At 45.0% G+C, this 26,894-nt stretch overlaps 1 protein-coding gene across 5 annotated transcripts in view; it reads right to left on the bottom strand.

The window, feature by feature from the left end:
- Positions 1 to 22,627, bottom strand: part of LOC126537880 (KICSTOR complex protein ITFG2-like) — an 84,738-nt gene extending 62,111 nt beyond the window's left edge. For all 5 annotated transcript variants that reach the window (XM_072287940.1, XM_055074509.2, XM_050184978.3 and 2 more), the window contains exons 1-5: positions 22,447 to 22,627; positions 18,604 to 18,699; positions 10,684 to 10,725; positions 10,014 to 10,079; positions 5,333 to 5,414 (exon numbers count right to left, since the gene is read on the bottom strand). In XM_072287940.1, the coding sequence (XP_072144041.1) occupies positions 5,333 to 5,414; positions 10,014 to 10,079; positions 10,684 to 10,725; positions 18,604 to 18,699; positions 22,447 to 22,542 (382 nt within the window). In that variant the 5' untranslated portion in view covers positions 22,543 to 22,627. The remainder of the gene's footprint in view (positions 1 to 5,332; positions 5,415 to 10,013; positions 10,080 to 10,683; positions 10,726 to 18,603; positions 18,700 to 22,446) is intronic.
- Between the last annotated feature and the right edge of the window lie 4,267 nt (positions 22,628 to 26,894).

The following is a 26,894-nucleotide window of genomic DNA, read 5'->3' as shown; positions in this document are numbered from 1 at the left end:
TCCTGAAACTCTTATTTTCATGCAGTTTCTTAAGCCCATGTTGATGAGAAATATCTCATGATGATACAGCCACAACAAAACACAATACACTCGACCACAAAACTTTGCTTTATCTTGAGCAGATCATGCTCCAGTCACTGTTGTGCAGTGGACAGAATACATTAACCAAACAAACGTGATCCAGCGAGGCAGACTTTCAAGTGTAAGCTTACTGCGAACATAAATGTTGCTGAGACAAAGAAATGTGCCACTAAAGTCTACCAAAATGTGCACAAAACAGGCACACCAGCAATTCAAATATGCATTAGCCAATAGGAGTGCTCCCTGTGTGCCACGTAAAGGCAATAACAAATCGAGGTGCCTGTTTTTCCTCTCCTTGCTTGCATCTGTTGCTTTTGTATTTTGAATGGAAACATATAGCATTGCAACTAACTGAAGCTCCCACCTCTCCTGTTTGCAGCAGTACCAAGACAGCAGCAGTGTGCAAACGGAAAGTCATGCGATCCACGGTGTAACAGCACTCCAGAAAAGTATGATTTTCTCAACTTCTGTGCATATTTTTATTTCCTGTGTTTTGCCACGTGATAAAGAACTTGAAAATCACGGAAGAAACAAGTATTCTTTAATTGGAAACATTGACCAAATTGACCGTAACTGGTTCTGTATAAAGCATGGCTGCCGTGAAGTGTTTTTGGTCACTGCAATTAGTCAAATCACGATAATTCAAACTCAAAGGGGTCCGAAAATATGTCCGAGTTAAAGAAAGCTCATTAAATGAAGGACTTATATGCAGTGCTGCGCAAGGCAACGCATGTGCACTGATATACCACGAGTGACAAGTACTGGAAGTCCAGGGAAAACACGGGGAATGCAGGAGGTGGAAATTCAAGACGATGAGCAAAACGAGAACAAGGTGAAAGCCGGAGCCAACGTTTCGACAAGTGGACTTGTCTTCTTTAAGGCGACGTATGCTGACAGACAGGGAGGGGGGGGGGGGGCAGCCCTGGCCTTGTGCACAGCATTCCTTTATTCTCAATTCGATTCGACATGCTAACACACCTTCCCTCGTTGCCGCACCCACCCACCTTACACCCTCTCCCCTTTAGAAGAACCCCACCTATATATACTGTGGCGAGGAAAGCATACGTCGCCTTGAAGAAGACAAGTCCACTTGTCGAAACGTTGGCTCCGGCTTTCACCTTGTTCTCGTTTTGCTCAAGTACTGGAAGTGTGGCTTCACAGCAATGTGGTCTGTACTACATGAAGCCATCCGCGAAGCTGCATGACGACAATGCGGAAGCGAGAGCAAGCGATCTTTCACTGTTTCAGAGTGCAGTTCTTAGGCACCTGTTCCTGCATTCCTGCATCCTTCATTCCTCGTAACCAAGCACAATGACGGATAAGGGTGAATGCGGAGCGCAACGGGAGATGAAAGACAGCGACAGCGAGGAGAGCGCAAGGAGGAAAGTGGAGGAGGAGGGTGCAACGGAACCGAACCATGAGGCAGAAAGTGGAGGAGGAGGTATATGGCGAAAGCATGGCAAGAAAAGCGTAGTGAGCACAAGATGGGCTTTACAGCAATGATGACTATGAGATGGCACCAGAGTAGCACACTTCTGTATGGAAACAAAGCATTGCACAAGTGGAGGTCTGTCTGCAGCGGCTGCTGTGAACCACGGCCATGCGTCACCCTCGCGCTGCCTCACGCAGTCTTCCAAATTGCAAGGCAGTCGCACCACACTTCACTCCATGTCGCATGAGGCAGATTGTCTGCGCCAGCCAACATATCGCAAAATGAAAATGCGTGCAGTGCTGCACTCAAATTTCGCATTAGGGAGTACCATAACCACTGGTGAAATTTTCAACACGAGATTGTAAATTCCCCGCTGCATGCAGTGCAGTAACATCTGGTTCACATGTTCACAGCTGGCTCCACGACAGATCCGCAACAAACATTTTCTTACTATGTTCAAAAAGTGTTTCAGGGCCCCTCAAAGCTGTACCTCAAGGCAAAATTCTCACATAATCTGCACCCAGATCATACTGGTCAGATCGCATCGTGGTGTTTCGTGTTTCATGGTGTTTTATGTGGCAAAACTACAATCTGATTATCAAGCATGCAGTAGTGGGGTACTCTGAATTAATTTTTACCACCTGAGGTTCTTTATAATGTGTACTTAAATTTCAGTACATGAGTATTTTTGGATTTTGCCCCCGCTGTATCTAAGCGGCTATGGTATCTGGTAATGAAGTGTTGATTTGCTGGATGGTAGCTTGCGTAGTGTCACCTTGACGCTGCGGTGCCTTAATGCAGCTATGCATCTGCCCGTACTGCGTCAGTTCTTTACACAAAGAGCAACTTACACAAATTTGTTCAAAGAGCAAATTTTCACTTTGTTTGTTTTACAAGAATAGCAGGAATGTGTCACACTGTACCCAAAATTTACATTATCCACTTAGTCCTCAACTGCTGCCACATGTAGTAGTAGGCTTTCCTTTATTGACAAGACCCCGAACGACGCATGCTTTCCGACGTCACATTGCCCCTCTCCTACACCGTATAGGTGAGCTGCCACGAAAACTTCTCCACTCGTTTCATGGCATGACATGGCACAGCATCCAGTTATACCCCTATTCCCTGCCTCCTCCCTCTTGTCCCTCTCCGGACTGTTCAGCGTGAGCACAAGGGCAAGCACTGCAGCTTCGACAATGCTTTTGCAGGAAGAGGGAACTGTGGAGGCTCCCAGGGAGCTCCAGAGGACATTGCGGCTATGCTTTGAAGACTTTTGCCAGGCACACTCAAACATCTCTTTAAGCGGTGTGCAAGACGACAGCAGCAGCAGTGGAAAAGTCAAAGGAAGAGGCAAAGAAGTTTCACTTTAAAGGGCCCCTGACTTTAACAATTGTGTCTGCAAAGTATTACAATGCCACGCACCGCGAAGAGAGCTGAAGTGCCAAACGAAACGCCATACACCCCTCTCCTCGGGGGCGCCGCACTCTCAGCCGGAGAGTCGTTTGTTGTCGATTCTCTGGCTGAGAGCTCAAACAGTAGAGAGGATTCAAGGCAACATCAGTTATTTGTTTAATCTGTTGCTTGAATAGATGATCTAAAGTTTCAAGAAATAACAAAACCTACAAACTGAGTGTCTGTGAGTCTTCGTTTTACTCCAGCTTGGAGGAGGCAGCCCAGAAGGCTGCCGTACTCCAGGCGATACGAAAATCTCCCGCCAGCGGAGCCCTAGAATAGAGGTCCCGAACAGCCTGAAGACCACTTGTCCTATTTTGTCCAACAAGAGCTTTCTATATACAGTCAAACCCGGCTATATCGAACTCGCAAAAAAACGCCTATCAGTTCGATATAGAGCATAATTCGATATAAGCCTGCTAAATAATTGGATGTCATAAAAGCACATATCATTTATAAAATCACTTTATTAACGAAACTAGCTTAGTTTGGCATAAATTAGTCCTGCATTTTCTTCTACTTGGGCAATTTCGCTGCCTGCGACGCACGCACTTCCCCACGTTGTCTAAGGAGTCGGAGCAGCTGAGGCCGCAACCTTCCGCATTCGCACAGAAGCGCTGGACTAATGCGAGTGCACCAATCACTTCGGAGGATGTGGGCAAAGGACCGTAGTTGCTTTCCTCAATGTGCCTACTTTCATTTGTGCTCGGTACGATGTCGGCGATGTAGTCTTCGTTTCCGGGCTCTACCGTGGTCGCGACACCATCATCTGCACTCACAAACTCGTCCACCGTTGATTCGAACGTCCCGAAAATTTTGACAGCTCGCTCCAAACTTCGGCAACACCGGCAACGGCTTCGTTGCATTCATCAGAATTTACAGTCCTCACCGAGCACGCGGAAACCGGCACGTATGAAGAACCCCTCGTACACGGCCGTGCGTACGCGTCGGGCGCCATGGGCACCGGGTTGCGAGTCTGGCCACTTTAGCCCTAATCGTGCCGAGAGTGCTCCTCGGAATCTTGCACGCTGCGGGGACATCGACGCGATTTATGATTTCGAGCTTCACGACGAAAGGCGAATTCTGCCGCTTCATCACGGCAACACTGCGGGAGAAGGCCCACAAGGCGCAAACATGATAAACCAGAGAAGCAGCCAGAGAACTCGCACTTTCGCCATCTTGCACGGAGAGCACAAGAGCCTCTGATTGGCTGTCTGAGCAAGCGCTGTAGGCGGGCCAGGATCATTTTTTGCTGGGGAGTGTCGCTAGATAGTGATCTAAAGAAAGGAAGGACGCTTGATTCTGCAACCCGTGAGGGAGCACGGCGAAGCGTCGTCAGGGGAGAGGGGGTGGCAGGTGAAAGATGATAGAGAAAGAGGGAGGATGTGGCTTAATAGACTCCACTATGCGCGACAGGGGAAGTGTCGACGGCTCGCCCGAACAGCCCGAGGCAGCGCGGTCACGGTAGGGAGAGCGGTTGGATGGAGCCGCGCCGCCGGGTTTCCCCGCTACCGCGAGGGAAAGCCAACTTCTGGGGGCACTTTTCCGCCGCTTGACGTTCGATATATCGGGAGTCACTGCAATATTTGTTCGATGTAAGCGTAATTTTTGCTATATATACTCGTTGTAACTATACTGTGACCAGAAATTGTTCGATATATAGAATAATTCGATGTAAACGGGTTCGATATAGTCGGGTTCGACTGTATATATATATATATCCATGCCATAGAAGGAACGATGTACTTCCGTTTCACCAGCTTGTTCACATGTCGTGCAGTCGCATGCACAGAAAACAAAACTGTCTGCCAGTTTCTGCTGGGTTTCAATGTGTGGTCCTGCTCTTTGATCTGCTTGCATCTGCCTCAATGCTTGTGACTGTGGCAGTGACTTATACTGATAATCAGGTGTCTTGCAGAGTGCGCAAAATCGTGTGCTATGTGAATGAGAGACAAATGCAACAGCTTGCGTGTAAGGCCGCCATCAGAAGTGCACCACTCAGCGAAAATGTGATAGCAAAAAAAGAAGGAAGAAAGGTAGGGCTCGTGACATGACGTATCCTTCACGCGATCCTCCGGCTCCACTATGGGAGAACGCAGGGAAGGAATTTCGTTCGTGGAGGCTGGACAAGGGAAAGTGGAGAGAGTGTAGAGTGTTTGTTAGGCGATTCACTCGCCTCCTGAAATCATGGGTTCACGGCACTTCAAATATTTCTAGCCCTGTTGTTAATGAAGTAACTTGAAAAATTATCTTTAGTTAGCACACTTCTTAGAGCACATGTAACAACTTCCAGCCTATAACTAAACTTTGCTATGTGGCCTGGTGAGGGGCCCTTTAAACAGTGACAGAGAAAGAGGGGCAACTCACTGATATCAGCTAGCAGGGCCATCTTTGTGTTTGCTGGTAACCGCTGGGTGTGGAAAGGCTGCAGCTGCCTCCTGTCATCCTCCTTTAAAGGAATGATCAAAAGAAAATGCATGAAGGATTGTGGTCATTTTCTCAGCCAAAACAGAGGAAAGCAAGCAAGGACAATCGAATGGCCCATTAAACTAGTGGCTTATGAGCACCTCTTGCAGCATTCTTCATATTTGAGTAATTGTAATCGAGAGCACCATGCACAATCAGCCAGTTCCTTCAGAGCAGCATACTTCAGCACAGAGGACTTGAAGGCACTCCCACTTTCATATTGGAAGCATGGCCGAAATCCAATGGAGCTACAGTCGTGTAGAGCTGCTGCAGCCGTTTTGGCAAGAGTTTTGAATGTGCACACCTTGTGTGCTAAGATTTGCAGCAAAAACTGTGCTGATGTGTTTCACCTTCAGACCTTCGACTACTCTAGCAAGTGGTAAAATGTTCGGCTCGGGCATGCTTTTATTGGCCCAGATATTAAGTAAGCTTCACCCCATTGCAATTCAGCTGCAACTACTGATTATGTGTATATTCCTCATCTGCAACGACCTTACAGTACTTCTACAACACACTCGTTTTTATTTTTATGTAGTTATTGAAGTATCTTGAAGTGCAAATTCTGATACTTATATAAGTATATTTGAAATGCAGTTGCTATGTTTTTCTTATGCAGTAGACTTCCATTAATACGACTCCAGTTAATACGATTTTTTTTTGTTTAATTCGATCCCTACTGAAGGTCCCGCCCAGTGCCCACGCACTCCATTGTGCACTAAATTTTGTTATTTCAATCCTGAAATTGGCCTTGACCGGATAATTTGAACTTGACTGGTCAGCACGCACACACCTGACCCCCATGGTGAACCCAGCACCGACTTCTTTAGTGGCAGCGTCTGTCTCGGCAGAGCTTAGGGGATGGTGAATGCATTAAACATGTCATTCTCCCTCGAAAATTCATATTTTTGGCCTGCCCTACGGTGATTTTAAACAATAACCATAGTACACAGTCTGATTACAGTATCTACCCGAGTGCGGCTTTTTGTGTGTGTGTGTGTGTGTGTGTGTGTTTTGCCGCTTAACATGGATGTATTGCAGCAAAGGTGACATTAAAATCAGTGCAGCGAAGCTGACTTTAAGAAACCAGCCACCATTCTACAACGTGTATTAGACCCTTGCCAACTTTCCTTGCTAAAAAATCTGGTGCACATTAAGTTTCTACTTTCTTTTTAACTTTAATGACATTTCTACGCTAGTTTTCAACTTTGAACACATAGAAAGTGGACGCACATTTGATTCAGAGGCTTGTTAGAATCGGGCAAATACTGCTAAATGAATCAGCGGTGTGTTTTGGAATTTTCTTCTGCATTTTGTTCAATTCGACCCGCCGAATAACTCGATCAATTTCGGCAGTCCCGTCAGGGTGGAATTAACAGAAGTTGACTGCATGTATTTATATTATATGTTTAGGTATTGTGGGAGATATGGGGTTCTCCTCCGTACTCTTGGGGACAAAGGAACGACAACACAGTAGTGCAAACAGTCACAAGGGCATTTATTGCACCTTTCATAGATCAATGCCAGCTAGCCGAGTTCCTATCCCCAAAACATGCCGATGGGCGCGTGACAAATCTAGAAGTCCGACTCACCGAGCGACCGGATAGCGAGCGAATATGTTCGCCCCATGCTGGATCCCAACGCCGGGTCATTTGCGTGTACGGTCACGCGAATGGTGGCACGTTCGAAGGCGGCCACGCAAGGCAGTCTCGCAGAAGCATGGTCGGCGCCCGCGCGGACGTCCGCGCTGTCCCCCGACCCGCCGGGAAAGAGGAAGCCCCTTGTCCCCCGGCGCCCAAGTAACCTCGCCTGTCGGCGGCGTTAGCAGCTGCGCAACACTAGTGCCATCTCTCACACTGCGCTTCAACCACTCCGACCGCCGCGGGCGCCAGGCCACGCGAAGGGCGAAGCCGCCCTGCAGGAGACGAGCTATGCGGGAAAACTAGATCTCAGGGGAGGCGTGAGAGTCACGCATCCCCACAGTATGTATACTTTGCATATATCTCTATTACAGTCAATATCTGAATATTCAGACTCCCTAGGGACCATGAAAACATCCCAAAAAACAAATACATGCCTTAAAAAGGACACTGAAGGCAAATACTAAGTCGACGTGGACTGTTTAAATATCATTCCATAAACCTCGTAATGCTCGTTTTGTGCCAAGAAAAGACTTAGTTTATGAGAAAATTACATCTGAATGGTCCGAATACCGTTTTCAAAATTCAAATCTCCTGCCACCCAACTGGGGGAGTGGTGACATTGCACACACTCTTTGCTGCCGCCGGTGAGTAAAATGTCGCCCAACAGACAGCGGTACTGAGCCAAGACAGAGTGGTGGATTCGCCGCTGCACAGCTACTTTTTGGTCAAGTGGCGGAGACTGTTCGGGCATCCTGCAACATCACATGGAAGTTGAATTCTCTGCTACTTGCAGTTTGTGAGAGTTTCGTGAGCCAGCAAAGCCAGCGCAGCACTACGCGATAACAGAACTACTGAAATGCGAAAGCGTGGGCAGCGCAGAGTTGCAGCGAAAACGAAACCTTTCGACTGCCCACGTCGTTGTCAAGAGTAAATTCAATGAGTCCTTTTTTCTAAATATGAAATGGAACTGGAAAAGTAGCATTTTATTTCGTCTCATAATACAATACAAAGATTATTTTTTCAACAAGTGGTTGAGTACTCGTAACAGAATTTAACTGAGGAGTGCTTTCATCATCGGGCAAGTGCTCGAATCATCTCCTGCATTTACCTCAATTTCTCGATTATTAAGGCTCTATTCGCGATAATTTTGACACCTGGGAGATTCTAGAACACTAATCTACCATTTTAGCTTGACTTAATATTTGCCTTTAGTGTCCCTTTAACTGCCTTCAAAGGCTCAAATCGCCACAGTCAAGTTCTAAATAGTTATAAAGACCTGATAGTACAATTATTACGCATCTCGGTGCTTGCACTGTGACAGGAGATGGCTGGTGCATGCGTGCGTAAATAAGGAACACATTTTACGTCTGGTGATGGTGGCCCCTTTGCACTTTTGGTATGCTTGACCACGTAATACCACTGTATTGCGGCAAAGCTGACTTTCGGGAACCGGCATTATGCAACGTTTTATACACTCGTCGTGACCCACGCAGTTTTCAGCAAGGATGCCAAAGACGGAATCATAGACATTGCCGAAAGCAGCATACCCTCTAAAAAAACGCGGCACCTAACAGCCCGAAGCTTGATAGCGAACATCAAAGCAACTAGGCCTAACGACCGCACAAAAGGAATACAGTGGAATCTTGTTGATGCCATCTTCAAGGGAACTGTAAAACAAAACGTATCATCCAAAAATTCCTATCATCCAAAGCAAGTTCTAAAAAGTATGAAAATGTGTACTCAGTGAGAAACTCGGTAGCCAAGGTTCCTGCGACGTAGAGTGGTACTCCACATAATACGTTATGCGGAGCTGCATCACTCGACACCACCCAAACCGCAGCCAATGCACTTTCGTTTAGAAATCTAAATAGCTTGTCAGTTCATGCTCAATTTTCTTGTTGTCAATGTCGGTAAAAAAAGTTATTCTTAAAAAAAGTTAGTTAAAAAAGATGCCGCCGTTTCCCCACTCAACAAAGCAGTAGCGCACCGCCAGTCTTTTCATACTCAAACACCACAGCAGCGTCTTACCACCGGCAGTGCACCACATGCATTTTTTCTCCAGTGTGATTGGGGCTCAAGACATTGTTCGTGGGTTGTCAGAATGTTATTTAAGCTGGTACACTGGACTGCAACGCTATGAGCTTTAGAAATACCACTAAAACCCACTTTAGCAGTCATATTATCCAATTTCATGTGAAAACGAGGTCACAATAACCATACGAAAATACATTTCTCCTATGGGGCATTGGCCAGGAAAAGAAAAAAATGTATGATCCCAAAAAATGTATTATGCACAATCGTATCAACGAGATTCCACTGTACTACGGCTGCCAGCGGATCGGTGTGCAAGAGCACTGGTTCGGAGCCTGCGAGACAATCAAAATGGCAGCAGTGGTAGCTTCAATTAATACCATTTCAGACCTGCGGTCCCAGCAGAAAGTCAGAAAAATCAAACGGCAAAGGTTCTCAGTAACCAACATTTTAGACATTCTTATACACAGGCTCTATGGGGTACATGGCGGTTGCCACGAAGGCATCCAAAATTATCAGGCATGTACGAAAAATTGACTGTTGACGGCATACACATTTGAGTATATGAAGTTGGTGACTGTCATAATTTGCGTTTTTCCTACAATTGCTGTATTTTGCTCTTTTACGCATCCTGTCAGCTGGACAGCTGTTTTTTTTTTTATTTTCTACTGCATTACTATATTTGTTTTCCCTTCATACTATGTATGCTTGCTAGCACTGTATGCCATGTTTCTGGGACACAGACCAAGTCAAGCCTTATACAGGCTTATTGTCCATGTCCTAAACAGTCCATGTCCCAAACATCAGCAAGATGTTGAATAAAGATTGATTAATTGGAAAAGAAAGAACACTGCAGCAGCTAAATGAATGTGCCAGAATAGCTGTTGTAGGATTATCAAAGCCAAACTCACGTTTGCATCTGCCTGCAGAGTGAACATGTGGCACCAGCCATCACAGCTGATGCTAAGAACCTTGTTCTGTTGAGAAAAGAAGAAAGAAAAATACTACAATAAGAGACTACAACTGCACTGGCACTAGCTCCAATAACCAAGTCTTTGAGAAAAGCATTGCAGCCACTGAAAAACAAAAACACAAGTCCTAAACAAAGGAAATTAAAGAACAAAGAACAGATGTTGCTAATGTTTTCTATCCCAATTATGTGCCATGAAACGACATGCCATTAACTAGTGAAATGCTTCACACAATACTCTGAACAACCTAAAAGCCCGTTTGGGCTCCAGGTGTTTTCTTTAGAATCTATCTTTATTTTTATATGAGCTGCTGTACTGACTGGCTGCTCTTGATTACAGCAGTGGCAAACTGGCACTCAAGGCTAATGAAACGCAGAAAGGTGTAGAAAGATTAGCCCCATGATATTGCAGCGGCTGCTGCAGGACATAAAAATGATGAAACTCTCTAGTATCAACATGCTTTCACTACACCAGCCTCAGATGAGTTATGGTACCTGCCGGATTTCCTAATTACACACTTCAGTATGCACACTCTATGCAGTGTACGTAGGTTAGGGTGGGTAAGATGCATGGCAATTTTTAACATTGTTAGCGTCACGCTTCACCTCACCTGAGAATCATTCAGGATGTCGCCAACAATCACAGTAGCCACCTGCAGTCAAGATACAAATGTTTGTCAGGCATTGATTTGTTTGGAAGATGAATTTCATTGACTTTCCATAGCGGAGATCAGAGAGGCTCACAGTAACAGGCTGCAGCATTTACAGCGTGTGACAAGCTCAGCTTGATAGGGGTTAAAGGGACCCCCCAGGCCCCACTGCGAATTTTAGTTATATACACTGAAAGTTCTAAAATGCCGCCTAGAGATCGTTCTACCGAAATAATTTTTCAATTTGATTTATTATTAGAGGGGATAGAAGAAACTGATTGCCCTGCTACCACATCACCAGGAGGCGAGCACAAGTGCCAACAGAAGCACTCTCTCCCTTTGCCCGAGTAGTGTCTACAAATGATGTTCCTCCCCCTCCTCCTGCCCATACAAGAGCTGAGGGACTGCATCAAGTCTGCATGATAGGCCCCCCCCTCCTTTTTCTTTCTTCTCTTCCTTTTCTTGGTGCACGGCACATTTCCGGTGGCAGTATTGCACGCTGTACATCACACAATTTATTCAAGTAATGCGTCACGGTGAGTGACATTGTTAGGACTGCATTTTACGTCATGGCATTTGTGAGTTTTATCTCTACTCTATGGCTGGGAGTGGCCTTTGGTTTTTTTTTTTTTCACGGCATGCAGCACTGTAATACTTTGCAGACATGATCAGCAGCGTGTGGAGCATACCCTGTCTGTTTAAAATGGCCAAACCTGGTGAGGGACTCTAAGGTAAAACCCACACGTAACAGTCGACAATCCAGAAATAATGCTAGTCTTCTGGAGAAAGGACAAAGAAATTAACTCTGAGTGTGGCAACTCTCCAGACCAGCTGACAGTTTGCAAAGCCAAGGTAAGGGTAGGGTAACAGAGTTTAGGCTTGCCCATAATCCTATTACCAATCATGGAATACCAGGCGGCAGGAGAAGGTAGAAGTGAGCCGCTGGGGGTGTTGGTGGTGCCGCCTTGCGATTCATAGTTTAAGCAGAGAGGACATGGAGTTATTATTACAGTAACCAACCACATTCTACTGAGATGCTGATGTTAAGTGCCAGCAGCGACATAATCAACATGTTTTTTTTTGTGCGTGTTATTTTTCGTCAGTGAGAACACCCATGCAACACAATGTTTCTGATGCATTCTTGCAGGTCGAAGCGTACCAAGATGTCACTGCTAGCCTCGTTACTGCCATTCTAATCTCTGATAACCCAGCATTCCTTGAAAGGCAACAATTATGCACGCGATCTAAAGCTCTCTAACGAAAGTGCTTTTATTAAGATGAGGAGACAAACTCTACATTTGTTATCAGATCTCACATAAAGTACGAGAAAGCAGAAGACAACATGAAGTGCAGTCTCAACCAAGAACCTCCACATGTCACCGGCTCTGCTCGAATAACGGCTACAGGGCAGCTACCCTCCCCTATGTGCACGTATGCACACCCCAGATATGAAGCCGTTGGCCAGCAGTGCTTGCGACAATGGCAGAGGTTTTAAAGGGGTCCTGAACCACCCTTCCGGCATGGTGTACCTCAGTCAAGCTTTGTAGTCATGGAGCTCACAAGCAGAGCGCAAGTCACATATTTCTCAAACACTCTTTTCAAACAAGGCCTTCTCTTCACCCACTTCGAAGTTCGCGGTGGCTTGCATATGTCGTCATATGCAAGATTCCCATGCACAGCTGCTATTGGCTGATAGTTGACATCAATAAAAAAGGGTGTTTGGATCAATCTGCTTCTTCCTACTGCTACTGTGTATGCTTACTGATGCAGTTTAATAAACTGGCTGAAGTAAGTGAAAACATACTTCCAAATTTCTATAAGAATTACGTACTTCCGAAAGAAGCCGACAATCGTCTGCTCGTGCTCAGCCACAGTCACCTGCATAAGAATTAAACTTTGACCACCCTGCTTATCGGTGTTGTAGCCATTGGGTTCACACTAATTTCACCTAGTGCTGAACATTCAACTAGCCTCAAACCACACAAAACTTAAGGTCAGACCACATGTACGCTTGCCAGCATGTACTCATTCCTGGCCGCTCCTGGCTAGACACCTTGGCAGATATCGCTTTGCATTGAGCGATTGACAGCGCTTAAAAACGTGGAAGTTAGATGCGGCTACTACAGTAAAACCTTGTTAAACCGTACCCACTTAAACAGTAGTTTCATTTTAAAAGTAGTAAAGTCAAATCCCCAACTCAGTGGCTATTGAACATAATGCATTTTGTATCCGCATAAACCGTACCAGCTTTTGCGTACGTATCGGTTAACACGTAGCATTTCCATTTTTCATCGCGAAATCACGGAGGTTTGTTGACAACCCAGCAGAACAACGAGCCTGAGAGATTGGAACGGCCTCCAAGCACAAACGCAAAGGGCGCTTGGAAGGATGAAGCCCCATCGACATCAGCATCGTTTCAGACAGAGTTGGAGCATTGTGGCCTGTGTTGTGGTGTCATGCAAGCTAGGACAAAAACCGGGTGCCCAGAATAGAAGAAAAATCGGACATCATTCATGCTGTCAAACGTGGCACGAGGAAGTCTGTGCTGGCATGCAAGAGGGATCTACCGTTAACTACGGTGTGTGGCATTTGGGATGCGAAGGACTTTACGAGCTTCAACTTTTCACCATCGTTGCCTCTGTTATTGCTGAAGTGTCGCCTAACAACAGTGATGAGAACGACATGGAAAGCGACAACACAGGCGATTCAGGCCTGACAGTGGCAGATGTTGTATGTCAGCCTCATGCGAGTGTTTGCCGAGAAGAAGGGGCTGGTGGAAAAGCTAGCTCGTAGCTTGAGCAAGTTTGAGGCCACCGTCATCGCTGCTAGCCCACCGCGGCATCAAACGAAAACAACTTTTGGAGCGCGAAGTGAATAAACTGCATGTTTTCTGCCCTTTCATCACACTCTCTCATAGTTCCGTTTTTGACAAATAAGTGGGCGATCTCACGCTATTTCGGTTAAGCAGTACTACCGTTTAGTACGCGCTTTTTCCGAGCTCCAGCCAACAACGGTTTAATGAGGTTTCACTGTATCCTTCAGTAAAACTGGTGCAGGACAAAGCCAGTCCACACCATGTAGCACGGCCAGACTGAAGCATATGAGCACACATTCCTGCCTTGTGAAAGCAAACACTGCACATACGCACTATGGTTGCGTGTCGCTGCGGTCTGCTATATTTAGCAGCGATGCCGCAGCTGCCATAGAGTGCTGCGATGAGCCTGCTTGCCGAGCGCATCACGGCTCGCTGAGGAGAACCGTTTTTGGCACATTGTAGGCGCCAAGATCAGAAATAGTGGCATCTATGTGAACATCCAAATAAAACGTTCAGTAGGCGAAGCGTTGTGGGCATGCCCCACTACACCGTAGCCTTCACATTACAAGGCGTCGAAGAATGAGCGGGTGCACCACGAAGGGCATCAAAGGTCATCTTTGATCACCAATATGTGCCTCTGCTGAACACCCTTAAGCACATCTTGCTGCAAAGTATTGCTGAAATAGTCTAGTTTACCTTCAACTGCAGTTCTTGAATTCAGTAAAAAGTGTTTCAGGGACCCATTTAGGCACCGAATGACACTGCAGGTAACACATGAAACACGGTCGTACGAATGAGACACAGCGAATGGAAGTATTTTATTAAAATTGTGCTTGACAAGCTGCTTGGTCCTAATAGTCCTACAGTTTTCAGAGGCCAGTTCTGGAACCTTACAGAGACACCGCAGGGAGCGTTGAAATTTCAACAGCTGGAGCTTGTAGTAGCCCATTCACCCATAGAATTTTCTAAGCTATCAAGAATGTCAGAGAAGAATCCTCACAATGAAGTGTTGAGCTCATTGACAATGAATGTGCTACCTTTTAAAATCTTGCATTGATAACTGCTAAGGGTGTTTCTCTTATATGGCTTGAAATGATGTTATAGAACTCGTATGTTCGTATTCAAAATATGAGAACAAGTTGGACTGCCTGCATGCTTTGTGCAGCACATCCACCTCTAAATATGGCTAGCACATGAAGTAATCGTCACCACACTAAAGCATAATGCTGTGGGAGATGAGACACTCTGATGAGAAATTAGAGCTTTTGTAGTGCAAGCATTCTTCCAAGTTCTTCAGTAACACCAGCCACAGGCTGGTCCTTGGTTAAACACACATGTGCTCCCAGTCAACAGGCAAATGAGCTGCCCAGCCATCTAGCTCCATGTGCTTTTATGACAACAATCTTGCAGGTCAGACAGGGATGGAAGCAGTCAACGGAGTTGTGGAGTAGCACTGGGAGCAGTAAATTTGGAACATTGGAGCAGGTTTGGAGCAGGAATTGTTAGTTTTGGAGCAGGAGATACATGCTTTGGTGCATGCTAGGTAAAGCTCAACATGCGTGAAATACAAACAAATCAAGAAAAGGTGTTCTCTATTTGACCTTGCAGAGCACTGTTAGGTTACAGTGAATCAGTTCTATGGAAGCCTGAAAGTGGAGGAAAGTTCACTAATAGAAAAAAATTTTATACACCCAGCAAAGGAAACCCATATGCGTTCCTCGGAAACCACTATTAAGTTAGATACCAGACGTGTCAACTAAGTTTGGCAAAGAAAAATAAACACCAAGGAATGTATGCTAACAGCACGCATTGTATGTTGATATGCTTTTGTTAATGCTAGTAAAGAGGGTTTTTTCCGTTGTGCACAAGCAACAAGTTTGATTAGCTAACAATAATTATCTTACTTATTAGGTAAACATATTGGATATTACAAATCCTAGGTTGCTTTAAATCCATTTATCACTCATGTTTCAACCTCCTCCCCACCTTCTTCGTCAATGTCTCGTCCATTAGGTGAGTTCATAAAGTTAGCTAATTAGACGTATTCGTGCACAATAAAACCAGAAATACTGACTGTGACAACCATGAACAACAACCATCAACAAGTGAACGCCGTTCGCATAATGCCCTCACTTATTTTTAATTCTTGGTGACATTCAGATGGCAGAGCAGAGTACCACAGTATAAACACGAAGTTACTTTGTTAGTCATCGCATGTTTGACAGTATTCCACATAACTTGGCGAGAAGAAAGAAAAAAAAATGATGTTTATAAAATAATACCTAAAGCGAAAAAAGAGTTCAGTGGCCTTCTAATCAGCATCACCCACCAATATTTTGCACAAGCTCGATTATTAAAGCTGCTTTATAAAGTCAATGTAAAACTGCAACCGATATTTTGAATGCCAAACAATGGTTTTTAACAGTTTTGGACTTTTGTGCGCAAGTTCCGTTGTGAACATCATTGCCGCAAACGCAACTTCTGTTGTTCGTACATTCTCCTAACCTTTAAGACCGCCATTCGGCAGCTAAGGTAGGTTAAAACTGAAACTTTACATCCTCGGTTTGTGTGCTGTGGCCACAAAAGTCTGATTTTGTATGGTGTGGTTGTGCAGAATATAGAGTAACTGGAGTGCAAATCTGAGTGATGATTATGGTTGCCATTGGATATTTCTGGTCAAGAAGTTTAACGAAAGCAAGCAGCTCGTTTGTCAGTGTACCGCACTACCATCCCGGCAACCGGACATGTGCATGTGAGAAGTATATTTTAATGTTACACGCAAGTTGTCCCGCCATTAACGGATGAAGATTTACCAATAGTGCATACAAGTGAGCCTTAAATGTATAACAACAGACTGTACGACTTATTGATTCAGCTCAGAGCCCAGCTTTCTTTTCCGACTGCCCCATAAAAAGAGTTCCAGTTCAAGTCATCTTTAGCTGGTCCACATAGTGCGCAAATGCGTAAGGCTTATACAAAACATTCATAATGCATTGTATAACACAAAGAATTTTCTTTTTCCTGCGGCCAAGTTTCAATGTGCCACCAAACACACACACACTCTGAAGACTGACACTCAAATGGATTGCTTTGGCTTGGCTTGTAGGGCTAAATGCTAGCCAACACATGGCTGTGTGGGTCACTGAACATGAACATTTCGCAAAACTTAGTGACTTCACTCAGTGTTCTGGCGCAAGTTGGTGCAGCTTGGTAGTTTGGCACAAGATGACTCAATTGGCGTAGCACTTCCATCCCTGAGAGCTACACAGCTGGCAATGTGCAAACAGCCTCCTCACAAGGAGCAGTAAGTACAGCCCTAAACAGGACAAAATGTCTAACCAATTGTATGACTTTGAGCACCAATCAATATAGTCTGTGTTTTCAGCAAAATATTCCACAAAACGAATGTACATATCAGGTGTCATTATGGAAACAGCAAAACTACTAACTACTACTTAAGACTAAAGCACACGACCAGCAGGGTATTGAATCGGAATTGAACCGAAATAGGGGGAAAAAATAGCCATTTTTTCACGAACCAGAACTGAACTGAAACATAAAAATGTTTTTCGTTCTGGAAAGAAACCGAAAGGAAAAAAATAACAGTTTTCAGTTCAGGTAGGCCACTTGTTCCTGAGCTTTTTCTCCATGCATTGCCTGCTTTTGTGGTTCAACTCTGCAACGTGGTTTGTAAATACACGCCACCTTCCCCGTGCTTTTAAAAGGAGCAGCACCGTTACGGTTTTCAGTGTATTGTGTCAGGGGCAGCGTATAGTCGTTACGTTAATGTGACGACATTTACAACACATCCTACTCACGCACTCACCAGACTAGGATGCGTGCAAAGTATCTGAGACATATACTTGCTGCTTGTGCCCAATATTACTGAACGGCAGGCACTGATCTCTTCTTTAGCGCCAATTAACAACAGGCCAAAGAATGAAAAAGTGTTACTGGACGGGTTTACGTTTGGCAACTTATGAACCAATGACATACATTGAAGTGAATAACTTTTTAGAGATTGTTATGCATATGCATCAAGGTAATTAGCATGACTATCAATGATCGCAGCGTGGAAACATATCTGGTCAATGCCAGATATGTCCAGCATTGACCAGACATGTCCATGAAGCGAGCCATCAAGGATTTCTCAGAACATTTAGTTAACACGGGTCTAGATTCTAGGCTATAAATGAGCCCTTTAAAGACGAACATGTATATAATCGCATCCTACTGCCTCTCCTGATGATTACCTACTCCTCAGTGCCCTATTTCTCTTCCTCATCCTTTTTCCCATTAGCAGAGCAGCAGGCTACAGGACTCTCTGCATTTCTTCAATACATTCTCTTATCTATCCTTCAATAAAGCTTTGCATCACATTTATTCCAGTGTTGGCATTGGATGCGCATAAATTCTCTTGTAACTAGTTATCTGCGGCCCAAAAACCAAACAGGCATAATCCTTCAGTGCAGTCTAGCAGTAGTGTTGAGTTTTTGCACAAAGTAAATTTGTGCTGTTTTGATATAATTATTCTTCCATTATGCAAATGAACTTGAACCAGTTTGAATTGTTATTTTCTTGCTCTGGAGTTAAACCAGAACTGAATCGTTTTCAGTGAACCGAAACAAAAACCATAACGAAAAAACATTTGGTTCCACACTCTCACTGCTAGCCTAGTTGATGCATTCTTTAGACCAAAACAGTAGCACGGTAATTAGGACACGCATGACAGAATTGGCACAGCAAGTGCACTATCGCCTGTGTCATTTCTATCATCTGTGTCACTACTGTTCCACCATTCCGACTTAAAGACATGATGAATAATTAAATGTCTAACAAATAATAAGCTAGTAAAAAACAAATAGTGCGAGCGGAACAGTACAGAAACAGAATGCATAGTCCAAAACAACAACAAACTGTAGCGCATAAGAACTAAGTGTGATTAACTGTAAAACAAAATGTGCACTCAAACGATTTTACATGAAGGAACAGAGTGACATTAACACACAATTTAAATGCAGCTTGCTTTCTGCACTTTAACTGGTGTCACTCTGTAAGGGTCTTACCGCCCCCAAGTTTGATGCCAATGCCCATGGTCTAGGTTGCTGGAACTTGAAGACAGCAAGATCACCCTGAAGGTTGCCGGCCACCAGTTCAATGTTCTAGAAAAAAAATGACAGCAATGTTTGAAAAAGATAAATAACACCACATACGACTAAGGACCGGAAAGTAACAAGACTTCCAAAAGTAACGAGACAAAATTCAAAAACATTAAATGCCTTTACAGCAGACTCAAACACAGTGGACTTGTCCCACTGCTTTACCCATTGTTCAAAGCTGTCCAGAAACTTTTGCAAACTAATGACTTTAAGTGGTTCCATTGTTATCTTCTTTGTCTGGTCCACATCTAGAAAACACTTTCCTTTAAGCTCTTGTTTAAGTCATGTAGATAAAAAGACGCAAGGGGCAAGTTACAAGAAGGTACAAAGGGCAAGATACAGGGAGTAGAGAGGGTGAGGTAAGGTATCATTGTCATTCCATTTTTGCCAGGTAGTATTGCACACTCAGTGCAATGCTCTGTGGGCAGCGACACCATCGTGTTGCACAAGCCACCCGTGTGAGTTCCCACAGATATGGGCATTTTCTTCAAACTACATCATGTAACCGCTTGGGTTTGCGACATAAAAATGATGGTTGATTGTGTGAACTTGCAATTTAATATGAATAAGCTCTTTGATATCAAAATGTATCCCAAGAGAGAACAGAACTTGATACACACAAGTTGCTATTCAATGTCTACCATTATAAAACTAATGCATGCAGCGATGGAGGCTCAAAAGAATGCACTTCTGTGCGCACATGAAGCTTTATCATAACTCTAAGCAAGGAAGGTGGTAATGGAGACGATAGTGCAGTAGGCACATCTAGTGACACATACCAGTATTAGCTACACTTCCACTTCATTCAAAAGATTCATGTTACTTCTGGGTCCCCTTTGCATTTACCAGGTTTGCCCCAAAAGTTCTTCAAAAAACAAGGTCATCAAGAAAGTGGGAAAGTGTAGTGGCACCACTCTCTCATTCTTTCCCCTCCGAAGACCCCCGCTGGCCTCTAGTACAAGTCGGACTTTCTCGAAAAGTCAAGATGCTACAAAGATGTGTTGGGGCCCGTTTTCTATTAAGACAGCACTTGTAAAATAATAATTTTTTTTTTGTCCTACTGTAAAAGCGTTTCTTTTATTTAAACCATGAAAGCCTGTGCTGGGTAGTGAAATTATATCAAACGTAGACAGAATAGGTGGCTGCTAAAGTTAAGGAAACTCACGAGGTCCCCACTCACTGGGCATCAGCTTCAGACATCTGTCTTTGTTTCTTTCACTTGTTTAGTGTATTAAATATGAGTAAATGACAACAAAAGATGTACTGTGAGCAAACCAAGACTTTACATAACGATTTTATTGTAAGAAAGCATTATTTCTGTGGGCATTACCATGTTTTGGGCCAAGTCACATTCTAGAGAAGCCTGGCACACCCACACTGCGGCATTAGTCCGCAGGCTGTACCAGCATTCCCATGGTGGCACACTGCCCGTTAAAAAACACGCATAGATGGTGGCGCTTCATTTCCTTCCAAGTAATATGCTGACAAACTCTACAGGAAAGCTTATGCGCAAAATGTATTTATTGCCAGAAACAAGTTAGTGGCCGTTGCACGGGGACAATTCCACTGCAGTGATATCAAGGTAGGAATATGTTATGCAACTTGACGCACGTGTGACATGCCAGTCTGCACACGGTTCGTGGACGACTAGGCTCTGGCTTAGCAACCGTTGGAACACTAGGCACGACAGCGTATGAAAAGGCAGATTTTGTTTGTATGTGCACTACCAGACTCCTCATGTGATGAAAAACTGAGTGGCTTGTCCGCAGGAATTTAGGTGAATCAGCAGTCTCCACCAGACTGGTATGTAATGAATCACTTGAAATCAATTACATTTCTGGTAACTTGTATTTTAACAATTACTTTGTTTACTTGATGATGCTCACTGTAACTCAAATACATTTTTGAGTAACTAATCACATGCCACCAGTTACATATTACAGCTTTGAACATATGAATCTGGCAGGAACTATACATTTAGAGGTGCTCAAAGAAATGGAAACATGTACATGGTTTATAGTCTTCCCACAATTGGTGTGCTGCTGCTGTGCTTGGATCACCTGAGCATAGCAGGCTTTCAGATTTGCATACCACTTTATAGGAAGTCTGACCTCCGCTGCCGCTCAAGTCTTCCATTTAGTGCAGTCTACGACTTCACTACTCTAAGCCGAAGTTTTTGGCCGTTAAACACTTACATTTTTATCTGTTTAAAATATATGCAACTCATATAACTCATTTTTGCAACAATAACCCACAACCAGTATATAAAGGGCTGAATAATACGCAGCTTTATAATAAATTACCTTTTTAAGGAATGTGAATGTTTTTTGAGATCCATTTCAATTAGTCATTTAAATATAAATGGCTAGCGAATGAAGGGTGTTGGGAGGGGAGGTCCATTAGGTGTTAGTCAACGAATTGAAATAGCCCTTCTATGGCTTGATAGTAACGGCTTTTTCGAATGTTGATGCCAGGGAATCACCTATGGGCTATTTTTCAGTTTTTTGCTAGCCTTGTTGGGAGCACCTACTTCCAGCCTCAGCAACAATAAAGCGCTGTGCTTCATCGAAAACCCAGACCTCAAGAATCGTGGTATGGAGTAACTACAATATTATGGTGGCAGGCTACAGTAACAGGGGACTCAGCCTGGCGACCAAGGCTGCCAACTGCTGCCCCTGAGTGTCTCTTACAATGTTACTGCAGTATGTCCCCACATGTCCATCAAACCATTCTCTCTTAGAATGCAAGAAGAAAGTTTGAACCTTCTTTGCAGGCTACAAATGACCCTTCTGGGAACACAAGGTGTAGCAGGCACGCATGCGGAAGGTCATTCTTTTTCAGGTTCTCAAGCAAAGCATTCTTTGCATCTCGATATTTTGGGCAAGACTACAGAAAGTGTTCAGTGTTTACTATCTCCGAGAATCGATATGTCCCGTCTTCAATAACCATGGTGGTGTATTAGCAGGTCCTATTTTGTGAGCAATATGTTCGTGCATTACAACGCAGCCTTTCTCTCCAGTGCGCACATCGAGTTTTCGGTGTCGCTGGCAAACGGCTTTACAAGAAGACCAGGGAAGACTATATATCAAAGGAAATTATGGAAAACAATGTTTAGGGAAAAATAAACAACGTTTGAAGGGCTGCAGAGGACTCATAGGATGAGCCAGTCCAGCTCGTTCTATTTACTGTGTGCAATGTTAATAAAAGTAAAGTGTAAATTAACCCAAAATAATGTATCACTATTTAGTAATTGCTCAGTTGTTTTCGCGAGGCTGTAGTTGGTAACTGTAATCAATTATATTTTTGAAATAAGTAATAGTAACCGGCTACCGTTTTTCTGTAGCGTGTCTGGTCTCAGCATACCGCGACGTGGTGTCAACACATTGTAAATGACAAGGTCACATTTTGAAGTTTTTTAGCAAACACAAACTTTACCGAAGGGTTTCCTTTCTATAACGTCGAATGAACGAACAGTTAACTAGCAACAAGGTTAAATATAAGCAGTCAGTACAGCAAAACACAGCGCAACAGAAGTACAAAGTATCACGCCTCCCCTACCGGGACCGGGTCCAGCCGGAATAACACGGAAACCACGACGATTTTACTGTATAACAGTTGTTCAGACGTTCACTACTCATAAGACTGAGATCGCACTTTTCAATATGCTTTAATGAGACAAAGAACTCTGGCTCGATTCGATATCGCACACGGCGACGTCTTTGGTAGGTGGAAACGCGATAAAAGCCTCACCTTGTCGTTGTCGACATCTCCCAGGCAGATTGCGTGCTGCATAAAGTTGCCAATAAATTCATACTCTACTTTATCTAGAAATGAAACGGCTCTCATCTTGAATCCTAACTGCAAGGTCTTCAAACAGATATTCGTGAACGAACAGCAAAACAAACAGCGCGGCTAGCAAAACTCAGCTGCCAGCCGCCATGTTGAAGACTGTTGGAATCACCTGGTGGCAGAAAACATGTACTACGTAGTACATAAAATATTCATTCACATAAATATATATTAAAGTAACAAAAATAATAACTTATTATACAAGCCCATGAGTGAAACTTCAGAGTTTAGTTGAGGCCAAAAGAAATGCTGCATGAATGCAGACATGAGCAGGCTGTTTGCTACCGCAAGGACTCTGTTACCACCCCCTTCCATGCTCACACATTTGGCGTACTGTAGATTTACACCATGCGCAAACTTATTTCTTGTCACGTATTATGCTTTCTGTATGATTGAGACACAACACTTTCGTAAAGCGCAGTGTGTGGAGGTGCAGGTGAGAAACCGAAACTAGAGGGTACTAACGTTACTGGCGGAACCTTACTTTCCCTGCGGCCGAACTAGAGCCGTAGAGTCTTCGTGCAAGTCATGAAAGCTCCGTTGGCCGATCATTGTGAACGCGCCATATTTCCACGACAAAGCAAATTGGAACGCATATTTGCAGCGCCGTGGCATGGACGGCCACGTGGACGCGTGATCGGCGTGCGGAGCGGACGCTCGGTGGCGAATAGCGAGACTGGAAAGCGCCAGCGGGATCCTAGACCGCTCATTGCGAGTTTGATGTATGTGCTTTGATGCGAAAGCGTCAAATGGCCCATTCAGCGGAAAAGCCAGCGGCGTCTGTAACAGCCATAATACAGTGAGAAACCCTATGGTAAACGCGAAAAAACGGCACCTATCTTCCCATTGACTGATGCGCTCGTCAGGAGCGCACCTCGTGGTGCTGGCTCGGGCAGCACGTACTGCTTGGAGCGTCTACATCGGCAGTAGCGAAACGTCCGTGGCTTGCGGCGTTGGCACCGTAGGCTGCTGCTGCTAGCTAGTTCGGGCAGCAGGTACCGTTACGGAGTTTGAAGCGTCCACATGGTCGACCGCCGCAACCTCGGCAGTATATCGAAACGTGGCCGTCATCGCCAGTGTACCGCAGACGGAAGGGAGCGGAAGAGTGCAGCAGAACAAACGAATCTGCAGGCAGCGAAATCCACCATCGTCGTCAACTCGCCCAACGCACGGCGGGCGGGCAACGCAAAACTCGAAAAACCGCTCAGCGGCGTTCAACATGACATTCATGCTATAGAATTCACAACGCGTGAGAAGTGTCTAGGTATCCTCAGATTCTTTTCGAACACCGCTCAGGCGGTGTTCTGAGTGCGCAAGAGCACTTGTATATATATATTAGGGCGCCCTACTTATATTTTGACGCGATCAAGTACAGGGTGTAGCCAGGAGGGGGGGGGGGGGGGGAGTGCAAACCGGGCACGTGCTACCCTGCACTTCTTTCCCGAAATTTCGGTGTACCAAGATGCCGCTTGCGCGGCGGCATCGTCAGTGCATTTTGACTAGCTGGAAGTTTCCGAGTAAATTGCGTTATAAAATACGCAAAGCACTTTATACGCGTAAGAACTAGACAGGGGGATAGCTTTGTATTATAATTTGAACATTTGAAAAAACATAATTCCCTTTCAAGAAAACTGAAAGACAAAAAGCCTCTGGGAGCACAATCTAACTATATTCATGCGTGAGCACTAGGATATCTAAAATCGGACGTACAACGGATGTCCCATTTGTCTCAGAAATTACATTCGGATATTGGGACATCATTCTGGATTTCCCACGGGCGAAGTGTTTTAATTTGGCTGTAAACGCGTAGGCGTGCGCAGGCTTTTCAAAATGGGCTGGGGAGTAATGTTTTGAAGGATGAGACTATACATGTGTGACGTACGGCCAAACTATAGTATACGAAGCCCGGGCACTGTCCTATCACACACATTCAATTCACTGTCGCAGTTCTTGCAGTTCGAGCAGGTCCCTGCCTCTTCCACATTTTAAATAAATAGTACTAAGCAATTTCCGGGCTCTCGGCGGAACGCTGCATGGAGCGGCGGCCGGCGGCTGATATCTGCGTGCTTGCTCTCAGTCGATTCAGAAGGCGTTCAATGGCGGCGAGCCTGTGGCGTCCCATGGTATAAGCGGTCCGCGGACGACTGCTCGTTGAAAAATGTCTATGCATTCTGTCCTCAGAATCTAAAAGTAAAAGCCTGCATTCTTTTGACCAATGTTGAATGGTCGAAGCAGATATATCTGGAAAACAGCGGTGTTTTGCTCAACAAAAAGCAAAATCATCCATCGGACATGCAACTAACTCCATAACGACCCTTCTCCCGCCTAGTAATCCAGAGAGAGCGGGGGGAGGGGGCGTGGTCCCCTTTGCGTGCATGCCTATGCGTGCATGCCTTGGGATGTGTGCGGGTACGTCGACACATTTGCCTCCTGCACACGGACATCGAGGGTGCGAATTTATTATATATGCGTGTGTGTGGATGAGTGGGGAAATAAGGCTTCACCGTATAGCTGGAGCGATCGCCTAATCAATTGTGGAGGAATATGGGTGAAAATTCCTGCTTAACTGCTTTCATGGCTTTTTCCTGTGTTAATTTCGTGTATGTTTCGAAGCTGTATCTTCCATGGGTCTATATGTATAGTGAAAATGTGGCGCACTGTAGGCGCTCAAAATCCTGATCGGAAATTTTAGTTACTGCTAGTCCTTTGCGTGAGAATTTTGTGCGCCTTTTCAGCCGATCGACTTGCACTATATTTATTCGACATCGACCTGTGGTTTTGTCAGACTTGGGATTTCCGCTTTCATTAAAGCAATACCCGTTCCTAACAACGGAATGTCACGCAACTTTCGCGGAACATCCATTCATCAGTTCTGGACAACAAGCACTCAGACGATTTCCCTCTGTAGCAATTTCTATGCACGCTTGCATTCCTCCCACTCCTGCACAGTCACAACAAATACATTTAAAGCTTTGTTCGCCTACCACCTCATGGTTTCGCCCAACATGGTTTCGCCTGTGTCGGTCGCTGGTCGGGTTCCCGCAGAATAAATTCAGTTTCATTATAAAAAAAAATCCGAGGACACCTAAGCCTATTTTTATCAGTTAGAATGCGAAATGGTCCAATTGAGCGCCGTTGAGCAGTCCTTCGAGCTACGAACGCCTCCCGGGCAAACAGCGCGTTGAGACACTTGGCGCGTTTTGATTTGGCCTTACCGAGGTTCAGTTAGAACGTAGGCGAGAGCTTGCGCAGACAAAGAAACGAGCGGATAACAGACTTCCGAGAGCGAAGGTGACGTGGCGTCGAGGCGATGCCCTCTCCCAGACGCAATACCGAGGCAGCAGATTTTCCCTTTCCCCCGCTCTGCTCCATTGAGGCCAGAGCCAGCGAGCGCGAGGCAACGTCACGAGCGCGCGAGTAGAGCTCGTGACGTTACGTCGCAGCCATGGGAACTCGCACGCGCCGTGTCGTCGCAGCCAATCGCAATTTACGCTGCTACAGACCCCGCCGGCTTTTGCGCTCAGTGGGCCGTTTGATGCTTCCGCATAAAAAAAGAAGGCAGAAGCGTGTACCGCGGCGGGATTTGAACCGCGGCCCGCCAGCACAGCAGCCCGATCCTCTAATCATCACTCCACAAGCGCACTACCTAGTTTCGTAAATACATGGGAAACCACTCATGGAAACGGAACAAACAAAGGAAAATCTGCAGATCTTATAGAAAATTCTTAAAAATCAGGAAAGCAGCATGCGCATGCATTTAGCTGCTTCGTCAATTCTTGCCGTTGCTCCTCAGCAGCATATGTAGTACTTCTTATACATGGGCTGCAAACTTCAGGAAAAGAGTTATATGTATACTTCTCTCGTGCCAACACCAACTAGCTCTTTCGGGTGGTCGCTACGTGTTGATTACAATGCCGATTTTCATACTACGGCACATATATCCACGAAAGGGGATCGGCCAAGCATCGTGTCTGCGTGTTGATTGTGATGATGTCTTCCATGCTATGGCATGTATACACGAAAGGGGATCGGCCAAGCGGCGTGTCGGCATGTTCACTGCGATGATGACTTCCATATTATGGTATATATATGAGAAAGGGGATCGGCCGAGCGGCGTGTGGGCATGTTGATTGTGATGATGTCTTTCATATTATGGCATATATCCACGAAAGGGGATCGATCAGGTAGCGTGTGTGCATGTTGATTTGGATGATGACTCCCATGCTATGGTCCATACCTACGAAAGGGGATAGGCCAAGCAGCGTGTCCAGTGTTGATTATGATTATGGTGAAGTCCATGCAATGGTACATACCCACAATTGAGGATTGAACAAGAAGCGGGCTGCACA

Source organism: Dermacentor andersoni, chromosome 4 (assembly GCF_023375885.2).
Source record: "Dermacentor andersoni chromosome 4, qqDerAnde1_hic_scaffold, whole genome shotgun sequence".
NCBI classification, from domain to species: Eukaryota; Metazoa; Arthropoda; class Arachnida; order Ixodida; family Ixodidae; genus Dermacentor; species Dermacentor andersoni.
This window is presented reverse-complemented; position numbering and strand designations above follow the sequence as displayed.